Raw genomic sequence first — 16216 nt, forward strand, 5'->3', positions numbered from 1 at the left:
AAAATAAAAGAAGAGAATTTAGAATTTAAATAATGTTTTTACGAAAGAAACATACCATGAGTTCCTAAGATGTAAACATATAAGAGTGTCTTAAAATATTTTTAAACTTTAGCTAAATAAATTCTCATTTACATCCTTAATATTTTAGGATTTGTGTTGTTGAAAAAGATTCATATTGACCTGATTTAAAAAACCCACCTCAAGAAGCCTGTCAAAGCTCGTGTGATCAGTAGAAGGTAGAAATTGGCATATACTATGGGTGGAGTTATCACTGTCATGACAGAAGTGACACCCAAGGCCCACCCAAATAGTCGAGCACCACCCACCCGAGCAGCAAGCCACCCACCTAACAGCTGAGAGCCGACCTGCCCGTAAAAATATGAGCTGAGGAAGGTGCCCCAGCATTTTTTGAATCCCAGTTAAAGTCTTGTGCCTAAAATCAAAACCACTAATGAATGTATTTATACAATTATGCAACAACAGGAAGTTCGCTCACTAACACAACAGGTCAAATTCATATAATGTTCACCACAGACCATTAATATTTAAATTATGTAAATATAGTTAAACAGAGAGTTATGGCTCTTAATATACACAGCTTTTAAAATAATGTTTTTAAATAAAATGTGTTAAAATCCTCTTATGATTTATTTTCATCATGGGTGGTAGGTTATGGTAATCATAGGCTACTCAGGTGCTATATAGTTCGTTATAGCATCATAACCTTTTTCCAAGTGGATCGAAAAAAACGAATGGTTTTATTAAAAATGTTCTTACTCATGACAATGGAGAAATGAAATGAAAATTAATTTTATTAAATTACAAAGTTAAGGACTAAAATGAATCAATAAATTAATTTAGAATAATTTTTTTAAACGTTCGGAGGACCAGTCGGGGTCTCCAGCTTCTGACGAAAGGAGATAATTTTTTAAGATATGAAATTTTGTGGAATGTGCCACAGAAGTCATTCAGAGGTTCACATCGACGGATAGTCCACTTTCGTGTGATAACATACACTTTAGCAGGGACGACGGGATAAATAAAGGATAAACAAGGGATAACAAAATAGGTAAAATCATAAAGGTCAATGGTGAGCTAGAGAGCTCGCTCATTGGTTAAAATGTAGTACGCTTAATTAAATACAAATACTACTAAATATCATTAACACTAAATACGTTTATTGTGTCAGTAAACATAACATAAAATGGATTGGGTTTAATTATTTGTACTTGGTAAATAATAATTCAACGAATTATTATTTATACCTCTTTTATTAAGGCCCCAAACGGTCTCTCTGTTTTTTCGCACGTGCGATAAGAGAAAGGTCATGGAGACTTGAAACTTCTTGAATATGTTTTTCTTTTTTTGTATTCAAGGAAGAACTGTAATGATTTTTGGGGTTTAGGTCCAAGGACAGTTCGTTCTGTCTGTTCGTATGTTCAATAACTCTTGATTAGAACGGTTCTAGAGACTTGAAAATTGGTACATAGGCTTCATCTTGGTCCATGGAAGAACTCTATTGATACTCGGTAGAATGTTGCCGAATGTCAAATTATTATAAATGTATTTGTACTCGAATTATGTGATAAAATATTTATCAACAATTATGCCCACTTTGAACAGTTTAATAGTTAGGGTTAGTTCTTGAATGTATATTTTTTATTTTAGCACGATTATGGTTATGATAATTCATAACCGTTAATAGATAACTAGTATAACGTTATAACTTATTATCACCGCATAAAAAAAAAAAAAAAAACATTTAGCCACACTTCTGTTCTGGGCAGGCAGAATGTGCAGGTTGAGACAAAGACTGAAGCCGTTCATGCTGGACAATGATGAGCGCAACTTTCCTGAACTCTCTTGAACTGGATTGTTACTATGGACATTTTGCTTTCATACTAATTATCAATTATGGTTATTGTTTCTGAAGATATCATACAAATAATGGAAGTTTCTCTTAAACGTGGGATCCATTAATAGTATTCGAGGTTTACCTCACTTTTGGTGTAAACTTTGATGGATTTTACGTATATTAACGAGTATCTGTGTGGGAGTGCCGATGACCGAGCGGTCTAAGTCGTTGAACTTTGGGTCTGAGTTAGAGATAACGCAGTTTCAAATCCTGTCAGTGACCATTGCACTTTTTATCAGTACCATTGACCTTGTACTGTATCGACTCTCCCCCTTATTCTGTTTGATAAGATCCTCGCACAGGCCAGTGGTCCTCGAGGGCGGACAGAATAAGGCTTAAAAGGGTATCGGCCCTCTCCTTTAAAAAAAAAAAAAACTAGCAACGTAAAAACATAGAGGACTAATTATATCATTTAACAAAGGCTTTCCAGTGCAGTATATGGCCTTATAATACCATTAATAGAATATATTACATGAGAATAGTATTTCATACTTACAAATACACTCTGAGGACAATACGAGATATACAAATGTGAAGTGAAGAATACATCAGCATTGACGAAATCGTTTTTAACATAAAATATGAATAATTGTAAAGAAGGGCTTAACTAAAACTTTCGTTAATGTTACTAGACGATGCAACAGGTTAGATCTAACAGGAGTGCACATCACGATGTGCCGTAATCTAGGCAGGTCCTTAATCTGTAAGGCACATCGAATTTTCAAAACTGTTTGAAAAAAAAAATAAACAGCAGAACTACTGTACTAACCTCCACGACAGTGCCGTTATCCAAGGTAGTGTGATAGGGTGAGGTCATCGCGACAGCAGCTACACTCACGCTCGACCTCAGGGTGTACACTTTCATGAAGCCAAAGAGTGTAAGAAGTGTCACTAAGTAGCGTTTCCTTCTCCAGAACATCCATGAATGCTTCTGGTGGCTGCAAAACCAGTAGGAAAATAAAAATATCAGATACACATACTGTTTTATAAAATTATTCCACGCACTGCTCTTAAGCATCTTAAAAAACCTTAAATGCAACTCGAGTCTACGAACAGGTCATTAAGAACCATGTAAGCTCTTTTCCTATGTTTTTCTTAACTATACAGAAATTAAGTCAGCAAATTAATCCTAATCATAAATGCTGTTTTCACTAAATAATTAAAAAATGCAATTATCTCTCTTTAATTAGATATATGGATTTACTTATTTTTTTATATACAGTTTATATTTATTTATAATTAAATTATTTCATTTTAACTATATGGAATTATTATGTTACAATTTTTTAACCAACCGCTATGTTGGTTTTCATCCTTACATAAAGTATAACGTCCGCATGTTCAGTGATTTGTGGAAATTAATGTGTTTTGATTTTATTTGATTTTTAATATTTTTTCTATGTAAACAGTATTAACAAATATTCTACACACAGATGATGTAAACTTGTTATTTATAGCGTTTATTAGTTAAAATTACTATTTTGATTATGTTATAAGCTGAGCCTGTGAAAGGAAAAGTGGTGTAAGTTAGTTTTTTTTAATTTTCAGTTTTAACCTGATATGAACACCTTAAGGGTCATTACATTTGATGGAATAGTGAAGCAAGTCAAAACTCCATTCTTTATACTGTTTATTGGTCTTTGAAAAAATTGTATTTAACAGAATATTAGTTTTGTTTGAAGGAATAGTGGTGTAAGTCTGACTTGCTTCACTGTTCCACACTGTGTTTAAACAGAACAGCTGATACATTAGATGGAAGAGTGGTGTATGTCTGACTTATTCCACTGTTCCTTGTGATTCCTTCAGTTTGCTTATATAACTGGGCTTTGCAAGGTAACCATGCCTAGTACACATAGAATAAGAGATGGTTCTCGAGGAAACAAAGGCAAATCTGTGAAGTATCATCTTCAGTTGCCAAATGCTAATGTAGTAGTTTGTAAAAGGTTTTTTTACAAACTTTTCAGATGGAAGGACTTTTAGAGCCTTACAAAAAAATTAGTCAAGGACAAGTACCTGGGTCTGATATGAGGGGTAAGCAACCATGTACATACAAAATAGACGATGAACGTTTGAGACTCAGCTATTAGTTTGAGTGGTGTTTGTTTCTTTTATTAATCAGTGTGATTTAGATGAAGGGCTCTGGGAACCCAAATATTAAAACATGAACACTAATAAGGAATTTTACTTTGTTATATCGCTTAGTGGGCGGAAAAGAATAACTTAATGTGGTTGTATGAAGGGTTGCTCTTTATTTCATGATACTTTTCATGGTAGGAATCCAGTCTCAAAAAATATGTTGATTTGCATGTTGTAAAATTGTGCAAAACTACTCAAACTATCCATTTGTGGCAGCATGCCTTTTTTTATTAAAAAAAAGTAAATGCAGTTTAAATAAATCAAAGTTGTCGTCAAGTACTGGCTGCAGTGTAAACAAAATACATTTGTATAGCAAAAGATCCAAAAATTTGGATATAGGAAGACCACAACGAGCTCCCATTTACACATGAATTCGAACACCCATTCTCAGAGCATCCCACTTCCTTCGGGAGTAAGCATTGTTATTATGAGGTTTATAATGATTATATACCAGAAACTCTTTTACATTATGGGCTAAACAACGTTTTAAACCAGTTTTGATCGCGTTGAGGTGAATGCGTTAGGCAATATGTTAATAAAATGAATCACTGCCTTTGAATGCAAGCGTTCATAAAACTACCGTCCTGTGTCTTCCACTGAGGTGGTTACAAGCATCTCTGCCACTAGTCAAATACGAATTAATGTCACAGTCCGTAGTCAAAGCATACTTAGACATACAGTACAGCGTTGTGTTTACAAAATGTAAAGGCTATGCAGAGTCAACAGTTTTCAACCTTTTTAAAAAGCCCCACACACTACCGGACCAGACCTTCAGACCAGACCGTCTGGTCTGGTGTCAGGCACTTGTCGTATCGTGTGTGGGGCTGTTTAATTTTCATATGGCGTGGATCGCTGAATAGGTCCATGAAGAAGCACAGTCATGTAACCTCTACAGAAGAGAAAAGCACCTACAACATGTTAAATTGTTTGGTTTGTAAACTATATGGCTTTTAAAAATTCTTCTCAAAATACGATTTTTAAGCAATAGAATTAAGGCAATGTGATAACATATTTGTATTGTAAACTATAATTGTATTTGAGTGCTTCATAAATATAATGAGCATGGAAAAAAAACACGAATGAATTTCAGGGTGTTATTGAGTAATATACTGTTAACAACTCCTGACTGCATTATCTAAAACTGTATTACCATAGATATATAACATATTACGTATTGTAATCTATAACAAAAATTTACTTTAATGACTCTACGTTATCGATTGCTTTTACAATGAGAAACGAGGAAAAAGGTCATGTAAAAACTTCACAATATCAATTATTCCATGTTTAAATTCTTTTTGTAAAATAAAAAATATGTTATAAAACATAAAAAACTTAACATCAAGTAATAACAATGTTTGTCATATACTTATACTGAAGTATTTTAACTACGTCTATTACGTCGTAGTTAAAATACTATAAAACACACACACACACACACACACACACACACACACACACACACACACACACACACACACACACACACACACACACACACACACACACACACACACACACACACATATATATATTTATAAAAATAATTTCAAGATTTGTATATAGTAGAATTAAGTATCTGAAACTATTTAATATCTGGTAACTACAGATATATTATATCAATCGAAAGCTCTTACACTTTATCTCTATACACTATATATACAGCTCTTAGAAGCCTACTTTTGTCAAAAGACGACTTAGATAGGTTTCATAACAGTCTTCAAATATATACTAAAAGTTAAGACTATACTGTCTCTTATTGTTTCTGTACTGCTAACATTTATTTGCTGCTTTGTATGCAATTTAGTAGGAGTTGCACGTTTGTGCCACTGCTGGTTCGATTGAATATTTCCTACGCCAATGTTGAGTTTGCCTTTTTGCCACGATCAAGAAAATACGTCAAAAAGGTTTATAATTATGGCCATTGTAATTTACTTTCTTCTTAGTATGTTTTGTCCCATAGTTAATGTGGTACTTTGGGATTATACCGACCACACCAAGACATGAATCGTTATTTGACATTTTGCTTCTACTGATTACTAGATTAGCGTAGATAAATATTTCGTCAATATAAAACAGGAATTGTCTTATCGCAAACCCCTCCCCATCCTAAGACAGAGGTCAAAGTCGAGCGGTCTAGTAGATAACGTGATTGCAGAGTCTCGCCGCCCGTTCAGCTGGTGCGTCGCTTTGTTGTACTTCCGTGTTTTACCCCTACATTTCTCCAAACACAAAAATTCAACAAAAACAAAACTACCAATCAAAAACTAAACTCTTTATGGAAAAAAAACACTCAAAACTTGTTTTTATTCTTGATCACACTCCGCCACCCAAAATGCGAGTGCCTCCGGCCATCAGCGCGGGCTTCGGCACCGGGTGCTGCCGAAGCCCGCGCTGATGTCAACGTAAGAAAAAACATCCCTCCAGATAGTACCTATCAGTAAAATATCAAATTCTAGAGGGGGCTGATCAGAAATATAAATTGAATTGTAATGGAAAGGCAATTATGTACCGTATAAAAAACTTAATCATGTGATGCCTTGCGGCCTGCCGTAATCGGGATTCTCGAGAAAGATAAGATAAAAGCGACAACAACACCGATCACAATACCTGGAAATGCTTGTAAGTTTGTAATTTTGTAATTAAAGAGTTGTTTTTTCGTCTATCATGTTTGTTTCTATAAATTTATATTTTTGTGTTGTTCATACTGGTGTGGTCGGTATAATCCCAAAGTACCGTTAATGTTTCCCGATCAAGAAAATATAGATCACAGATCAGAGAAGCCTACTTCTGTCAAAAGAGAACTACGATGGGTTTTATATCAGTCTAAATTTGTAGTAAAACTTTTTAAAAATATTTTAGAACATTTAGAGCTGTAATTGATTGTAGGAAAATTAGTTCAAAAGGAAAGTCCAGCAAATGTTTATCTAGCATAGTTCCTGTCCACTGCTTCAAATGGAGTCATTCGGAGAGAAATTCTGGTCTTCTTATGTTTTGGGACTTTTTCAGAGATTAGTAATTCCCTAATCGCTGAAATGTAAAGCAGCGTGAAACATTACGGTTTCTCTTCAGACGATCTATTTACTATAAATGTAAACAAATTAAAAATAATAAACAATGTTTCCTCAGAACACTTGATTAGGCCTACATTTTTACAGGCTCATTCAATTGATGTTACACAACTTTAAAGACCAAGATAAGATTTTTAGCCACTTTTAAAGACCAGTGAGGTGGTAACCCATAGGGATTTTCTAAATAAGAAAAGGTCTATATTCATCCCAGGAAACCAAAAGAATGTCCATATAAAATTGTATTCGATTGAGTAGTTTACGCGTGAAAAACAAAACAAACAGAGGCACTTTCTCATTTACAATATTATTATAATATTGTTTAGTTTAAAACAGTTGGTATGAAAATTAGTTTTGTACTAAAAAACACTCGGGTTGCTCTGGAAGTTATTCTTCATTCACTGACCAACTTAATATTAGCTGATTGATTATAATAATTGAATGAGCTTTGAACTTTGAGCTTTTCTATGGGAAAAAAGCTGAATAAAATGCAGGCGAATGCATGTAGACCCCGCTGCAGTCGAGCGATCTTTTGGTTACCAGCGGCGTCAAATTCGTATGTGGCTTAAGAGTGAACCGATCGCCCGCTTTCAATTTTGCCAACTGTTAGCCACAACACCAGTCCAATGTAAAACTAAGACTATTTGTATGACACGTCAAGTAGGCCAACTGTTCGACTGAGGCCAACGTTCAAAAATAATATTTCAAACAACTCGGCCGACATCCTGTGAAATTAAACATAATTTTTACGTTAAAAATACTTTTGAAATAGTTTGATTACACTTTTTTTAATATTTTGAAATATAACGCAAAAAGACCACTTGAAGATCTGCTTGAGACTTGTGTGTGCATTTTTGCAACCCCAAAGTGATTCGACCAATAGTATCTTATAAAACAATTTACTCAGCGTTTCAGTGAAACCAGAATACAGACAATACAGTTGTATTAAAAAAATAATAATATAAAGAACGGAAATTTGGACAGGAGCACAAATGAAAAGCAATAATTAATTTTATGTCCAAAAATCATCTACAAAAGTCTGTAGCTATGGGCTTTCACAAACAATTTAGGGTATACTTAACTCATATAATCTCTAATTAATTCAAATACTCACGGAGATTCCCGATTCTTTCCCCGAAGAGGAACAAGAACTTCGGCGACTTCAGAGTCCTTCCCTGCCTTCCCGTAATCGCTGTCCATGTTTACTGATGTCTTTAGGAACCGCTGAATCGAGGAACTGTTTTTGTCACGTGCGTATATTGATGGGCATTTCGCTAATCAGGTCTGCGCATCCCTTTATTCTGCCAATTAACGGATAAACGATAGTCATTGGTAATTGCCGCTGGCCATTATCACATACGAAACTCGTTATTACCTAAAGTATTACAGAGATAAACAGCGCGAACACCGAACATTCTTTTAGTGATAAATAAGAATGTTAGTCTATACCAGAGAATGAATAATATTATGTGGAGAGGCCACAGCTTTATCGCATTGGCCGTGGCGACAGTCAGGGTGATCTGATGTTGGAAATTTGTTTTTATATAATTGTCGGGCATTTATATATAATCGATTTATCAGCTGAAATTTGTTATGGTAAGTCGAGATGGTATAAAGACATATATAATGGAGCAATAAGGTAGCCTACGTGACAGAATATAACTGTCGTAATTTGTTAGTTACAGAATAGCTATTAGGAACGGTGTTTCTCACTTATATTGAAGTAAAAAACTGTTTTAACTATATTCGCTTGATCGGTATACCATAGTAGAAACAACTTTGTAATAAGCAGTATATAAATTAAATTAATGATAAAATAAAATTGTCAGAATTTTCAATGAATATTGATCCTTTAGTATCCTTTTTTAGACTTTAAAACTAGACTTTATAACTACATAAGAGTTACTTCCTCAGAACTTAATTACCTTTGCGATAAATGAAGCTTAAGGTCAAACTTTTAAAAATTGTATATTTTGGGAAATCCAGTAATATGACAATATTTTACACAATAAAACATTGTTTACTAATAAGTACTCTTGTTATTCTAACATAATACTTATTAATATTTCATTGAGAAGATTAAAATTTTTTTTGTATTTAAGTTAAATTTGTAGCAATGAAAAGCAGCAAATGCCAGTAGTAGGCCCTATCAATATAATGGCTTACTATACTGCTTTTTGCACATTGATCCTAATACTCTTACACGAACACATCAATAAACAGTAACATACGAAATGTTTACATCAACTTTTATTCACACCGGCTGACGTATTAAAATAGATTATTAATAAAAACAATGAATTTCTTATGAAGATTTCTTCAAGGTTATAGGTCTGTAAACAGAGCCCGGGTAATTTCGTCATATCTGGCATTTTTGCCACCGATATTGGTACTCAAGCTTTAAAATGAGTCTTGTAAAGCTATATTATCTTCTTCCCATCTCAAGAAATTTTCCAAAGACAAATTAGCTTACGGAATTAAATATACATCTTGAAAGTCTTTTGAAACTCCAGCAGTGCTTGTATATTTCGAGCTTAATGCTCCTTCTCCGTCGTTATCACAGTTTTGAGCGTGTTAAAGTTTGTTTTGTGACATCCATCCAAAGATGTGATAAGGTTTCACAGGTATGTAAACCATATCGTCGTGCATGTTCACTAGTAAACCATGCGTTAAAAACTGTAAATGTCATATTTGGAAAGTGTTGTATCATATATGCGGCTTCGCAGAAAGGCTGGAAGACTGCAAAATTACAAAAAAACTGTCTTTACGTACTAAAAAAATCTCTGAGAAGGCCGCAATTTTAGAATACTAATTTTTTAATATATCTTTTAATTTTTGTATATATCATCATCAACCTCTTCCTAAGGTTAACAATGATGTCATCTTCCACGAGTTTGATTTGTTCCCTTTAACCCATTTGTACACAACAATATTTACAGAAGTTGTCTATGATCGCGTGTGTTTTTTTGTATGCTACAGCAAGCCAACTTTGTATACATTAAATTTTTAACTTGACATTAATAATAGCTCAGATGCTACTACAACATGCTCGTAATAAAACTGTTTAAAAAGTGTCTACTGTATGTGTACCAGTGTGCAATAAATATTCTGAATAATCCTCCACTAAAAGCATTAGTTTATTTTTGATCTGAACTAAAACACATAACATAGATAATGTAAGAAGGGCTGAATGTTAAATCTAGCTCCATTTCCGTTTCCGCTTAGGGCAGGGTCTGAAATCTGACACTGTCTTAATTACTGGAGCCTGGGACCACGTCTGCCTAAATGATCCAAAAACCAAACAAAGGTTTTTTTGTAATCTATGTGTCACTTATGTAAACGATTCAGGGAATTCGTTTTGAACGTCTTTGTCGCCGACGTGTATTGGATCTCTTCAGACGAAAATGGAATCCAGATTCCAGGAATCAAGTCTGTGACTGTGTTTCAGACGCTACACTAGGTAAAAGGCGAAATAGAGCTAAATTTAACATTCCCATTTAACTAAAAAGTTGGTAACAATTGACATCAAACTTCGTGTTCCACATTAGATGTCCTACTTTTCTCCAACATCTTCTGTTTAAATATTACCACTCAATTTTCTTTGGAAAGATATTTCATTGACAAGCTAAACCGAATATGGTATCGTATAAAAGTTACGAACGCATAAGTTAATTAGCGTACTGTAATGTATGCGGGTCGACACTGTACTCTCTATGGGTCGGGAAGAATAATTAAAACTACACATTTAGAGTAACATTGCTCTAGGACCGCTCGTAAAGGAACGGACGGGACGCGGAGGTTACATGACGGTGTCTGGTGGTGGACTCCGGGTGGACTGCTGGCTGGCCAGCTTGGACCGTTGGTTGTAGGGTAGTGGCGTGATGTGACGTCACAGGAGAGCAGCCTATGAGCATTCTTTATTCTTTTAGACCACATCGTATGTTACATCGCCTGACAATACATACTGCCAACATCACTGGTGCAGACATTAAATATCACTATGGATACCTACCAACTTAGTACTTCTCACACTAAATACACTACAATCCTCCCCCTTAAATACATAAGTCCCCTACAATTTTAGAAATTTATCAATTACAATTTGTTTTACAATTCTCCAATTTTAAATCAATTACAATGAATAAGAAAATTGACATTATACTCTTTTATTTTTGTAAGTATAGATTATAGAGAACAAAATACAAACTCAATATAATCATTTAACACAAATCACAAACACTTCAATCAAAACCAATAAATCAGAATATAGCAATTAATAACACATTGAATGAACACAATTAACAAATCGATAATAATAATGCTTAAACAATATTAATTATATACAAGTCACAATTGGGTTGTATTTACAAGTCCATTTTGACTAAAGGTTTACGATCCCTTAGTGGGTATCGTCTAACAGGTGTCATTTGTTTGGGTGTGAAACGCTGGAACTGTTATTGTTTACATTTGTACGTGGGCTGGGGCTTTTGCCCCTGAGCGTTTCTGTTATTGTTATGGTTTTGCGGAGAGGGGGGCAAGGTCGTTGCTAAAAGTACTGGCGACCTTGCGCTCGCTCTGTCCCGCGACTGTATATCGATCGTTTCCTGCGTGTGCTCTGTTGCCACGCTTGCGTCTGGGAGTCTAGGCATTGTTGTCAACTCAGACATTTCCGGACTACACTGTAAACCTACCAACTGGTCGATATGTCGTTTCCACCTCATGCCCGTATTCAGTTCAACTAAATACGTGACTGGTCCTAATCGTGAAAACTACCACACCTGGTATCCACTTATTTCTACCTCTGTAATCTCTGGCTATGATTGGTTGTCCAATAGCTAACTGTCTAGTTTTACTACCCCTATAGTACAATCGTTGTTTTTCTTGATTATCTGACATTATTGCTTTAACATTTGGGCGAATTAAATCTAACCTAGACTTTAGCGATCTGCCCAACATTGATTGAGCTGGCGATAGATTGGTAGTAGAATGCACTGTATTTCTATAAGTGAACAGGAAGTTACTCAAAGCTAATTCTAAATCCTTGGAATTATGAAGAGCTGTTTTCAATTTATTTTTAATAGTTCTGACTGACCGTTCTGCCAAACCATTGGTTTCTGGGTGGTATGGTGGTGAAAACGTGTGTTTGATACCATTTGACATCAAAAATTCTTTAAACTCTTGACTGGTAAAAGGTGGTCCGTTGTCGGACACTATGTGGTCTACAATACCATACCTACTAAATAATTCCCTTAATTTCACAATCGTGTGAACAGCTGCCGTTGAAGCAACGGGCAACACCTCTGGCCACTTAGAGTACGCATCTTTTACCACCAAAAATAACTTGGACTGAAAAGGTCCAAAAAAATCAATATGAATTCGAGACCAAACTCGTTCCGGAACATTCCAATGATGCAGGAAAGCCTTGGGCGGTTTTGCTCGTTCCTCCAAACAGGCTGCACAGCTGTTAGCTAGTTGTTCTATGTCCCGGTCGATATTAGGCCACCATACATATGCACGGGCTAATGCCTTCATGCGAACAATACCTATGTGTGAAGTATGCAATTCGTTCAGAATGTTTATTCTGAACCTTTTAGGTATTACCACCCTGTACCCCCACATTAGGATTCCTTGCTCCAAGGTTAATTCCGACTGTCTAATTTCAAATGGCTTTAGATCTGGTTCAGTTACAATAGGCCAACCTAATTCTACATAGGATATTACCTTTTTGATTTCACTATCTACCATTGATTCTCTTTTTATGTCTACATAGCTTAATGGTATGTCATTTTCAGCTAAACACTGCAAATAGGTACCTATGACATTAATATTAAGGTCATCCTCCGAGATTTCATCTTTAATCTCACTATTTACAGGTAATCTAGATAAAACCATCGGCATTGCCATGGTTTTGGGACTTAACATACACAATCTCATATTGGAAACCACTTAAAAACAAAGCGTATCGTTGTAACCTACTGGCTGCGAAAGCAGGTAACCCTTTCTTTGGTCCAAAAATAGCCACTAAAGGCTTATGATCAGTCTTTAACAAAAACTGTGTACCATATAAATATTGACTAAATTTCTTAACACCAAATACAATGCTTAATGCTTCCTTATCTATTTGTGAATAGTTTTTCTCAGCGCTATTTAACACTCTACTTGCGAATGATATAGGTCTTTCTGTACCGTCGTATTGAATCTGACTCAAAACTGATGCAATGCCATATGGACTAGCATCACTGGCTACCACTAGTGGTAATGCAGGATCATAATGCGCTAAAACTTCAGCAGAGATTAACTTTTGCTTAATCTCTTGTAGTGCCTTCTTACATGCTAAATTAAATACAAAATCGGTATCCTTTCTTAACAACTGATACATTGGGGTTAAAATAGTGGATATCCTAGGAATGAAACGTGAATAGTAATTAACAAGACCAAGGAAGGCTTTAAGCTGTGTCACATTTTGAGGTTCAGGTGCCTTGACAATTGCTTCAACCTTACTAGGTGCGGTATGCAACCCTTGTTTACTGATAACAAAACCTAAATATTCTAAACTGTCACAGAAAAATTTACATTTGTTCTTGCTCACTGTGAACAGTAGAAGTACCGCCACTATAGCCCAAGCCTCTGATTGGCCGAGAGCTCCGTGACGGCGACCAATGGGAGAGCAGCAAGCCCCCTCCCTGACTCCTCCCACACTCCAGAGCGATGGCGGATGGTGACATGTGGTGGTGGCATACGACTCCTCCCACACTCCCTTCCCTAGTAGATAAAGAGCGATGGCGGATGGTGACATGTGGTGGTGGCGTGCGGCGCGGCGCGCCATACGACTCCTCCCACACTCCCTTCCCTAGTAGAGCGATGGCGACAGTGCGACCGTAAATGTTCTCTCTCTTTAAGAAACACATTTTCCTAACACAGGGTTTACACGACCGTTATCCCACATGGACAGGGGCTTGGGACTGTCCAGACGTTAAAAAGAAACGCCCCCAGGTTAAGGTATTACATAGTACGCATGGTCAGTCCAGAGATACTGGTTGTCACCTCGTGTACTATGTAATACCCCCCTCCCTTATTTAGTGGGAAGAACGGTCCACCTACAGGAAGAAGAGATCCAGGATACCGACAATTGGAACCCTGCATACAGGACACCTGAAGAGGCGGTGACTGCACGATGGACACAGTACGTGGCCGCAAGTTCTCAGGGCTACGGTGGGAAGTGCAGTTTGGCACACCACGCAAACGACCAGTCTAGCAGACTCCTGTTCCCTTTCAGTCCTTTGCAATCTGATCCTCTGCAACTCCGTTTGGACCCTTTCGGTAGCTTCCACGAGTAGTGTTTCCAGGAATGAACGCAGTACATCCCACATCCGCTCTGCATGAAGGAACAACAAATCCATGTCTGATTGCAGAAACCGGTCCACGTAGCGTGTCAGATTCGTGAGATCGTTCTGGACCCGTACCACCGCGAAGAGAGCGTGGGATGAAACCCTTAACCCATTGCACTGTCCACGGTTCTCCTGTAGAAAAAGAAGTCTTTCATGGACAATTGTACACCAATCGGTCAAATCGCAAAAGCGTCAATAAAGACTAATTTTCCAACCTGAAAAAATCTAGCGATACGACGTCTCTGCCTATCTTCTTCAAGACATACGGTACAATGACGGGAACAAGGACCGTCGCCAGCGGGTGATGGTGGTATGGGATCTCGGTGAGATGGATTAGTCAAATCTATAGGTTCATCCTGAGGGGGTCCGTCTATCAGTGCAACGTGGACTGCCTGTAAAATTGTGTGATTCTGTAGATTACGGAAACTAGATCACTGAACACACACACACACACACACACACACACACACACACACACACACACACACACACACACACACACACACACACACACACACACACACACACAAAAATTCCACTAACCGAATCTGAAGAACTCGAAGGAGGAGGAGTTCTGCGTCTGCAGCTACCGCGTGATGGGAATTCCCAAGGGTCAGATGACTGCTGTAAATAGTAATAAAACGTTACAATCTAAAGATATTGCAAAAAAATACTATATAGTTAAATTACTTTCATTCAAAACAATAACATGTGTGCGAGTCTACTAACCTGTTCTTCTTCTTCTTCTAATAAAGCCTCAAAAAAGTCCTCATCGTGCTGGGCTCCTGGAGAATCGGGTGAATCGGGTATCTGGTGGTGAAAACCACAAAGATAATATTATAGTAAAGATCTTCAGTTTAGCAATCGGATAACAATACAATCGATAAAAAACCAACTTGTTGTTCCATAGTAATAAAAACGTTACAATCTAAATACATTGCAAAAAGAACAATATTGTTAAATTACTTTCACTCAAAAACCATAACATGTGTGCGAGTCTACTAACCTGTTCTTCTGCTATTAAAGCCTCTAAAAAGTCCTCAGCATGCTGGGCGTCAGGAGAATCAGGTGAATCGGGTATCTGATGGTAAAAACCACAAAGATAATATTATAGTAAAAATCTTCAGTTTAGTAATCGGATAAACAATACAAACGATAAAAAAAAACCAACCTGTTGTGCTTCTCGCTGCCGCTGACCGATAGGAGGAGGAGGAGTCGGCGGTGATCCGATGACTCCAGGCAGTATAGCAAAGAACAACAACAATAACACTGAACAGTACATGTTGGAAACTCAGACTGAGCGATTGAGCGACTGAGCGCTCATATACTAAGCACAGCGGGGGGTGAAGGAGTTGCAAAAATAAAACACTTTGTTTGACTTCGTACTGTTTATTTTAAACTCACTACAGCTGTTGTACAAACCACATGCAAAGTAATTACTTCCATATCCTTACGTCCGCTGAAAGTCCATTAGATCCGCTACACCGAACTCTAAACTTTTTTTGACGTTGTCATCTCTTGCAGATCTTCCTCGTTAAGGCATCTCTCGAACCTAGCAGGCAAAAATGTTACAGCCGTCTTCGATCCATCCTGTTCTATCACCAGCATGACAGCCATCCTGTCAAATTTGGTGTGAACCTTCCTCGCCTCAAGAATCTTGTATCCTGATTTCCGCGTTAATTCCTTTATTGAAATCTTTGGTTGAATTT

At 36.7% G+C, this 16216-nt stretch overlaps 1 protein-coding gene and 1 long non-coding RNA gene across 2 annotated transcripts; both read right to left on the reverse strand.

Moving 5' to 3' along the window:
- Positions 1 to 365: 365 nt before the first annotated feature.
- LOC124372596 lies at positions 366 to 8383 on the reverse strand (the record flags this gene model as incomplete). The annotated part of the gene is made up of 3 exons (XM_046831000.1): positions 8234 to 8383; positions 2685 to 2853; positions 366 to 433 (listed from the first exon to the last, which is right to left on the reverse strand). Coding segments are annotated over exons 1-3 (323 nt in total), but the record flags the coding sequence as incomplete, so codon positions are not given.
- Positions 8384 to 15006: 6623 nt separating this feature from the next.
- On the reverse strand, positions 15007 to 15605 carry LOC124372594. The gene is made up of 3 exons (XR_006923345.1): positions 15514 to 15605; positions 15237 to 15317; positions 15007 to 15131 (listed from the first exon to the last, which is right to left on the reverse strand). It is a non-coding gene; the product is annotated as an uncharacterized LOC124372594 (long non-coding RNA).
- Positions 15606 to 16216: the final 611 nt, after the last annotated feature.

This window comes from Homalodisca vitripennis, unplaced genomic scaffold (assembly GCF_021130785.1).
Source record: "Homalodisca vitripennis isolate AUS2020 unplaced genomic scaffold, UT_GWSS_2.1 ScUCBcl_3610;HRSCAF=9232, whole genome shotgun sequence".
NCBI lineage: Eukaryota > Metazoa > Arthropoda > Insecta > Hemiptera > Cicadellidae > Homalodisca > Homalodisca vitripennis.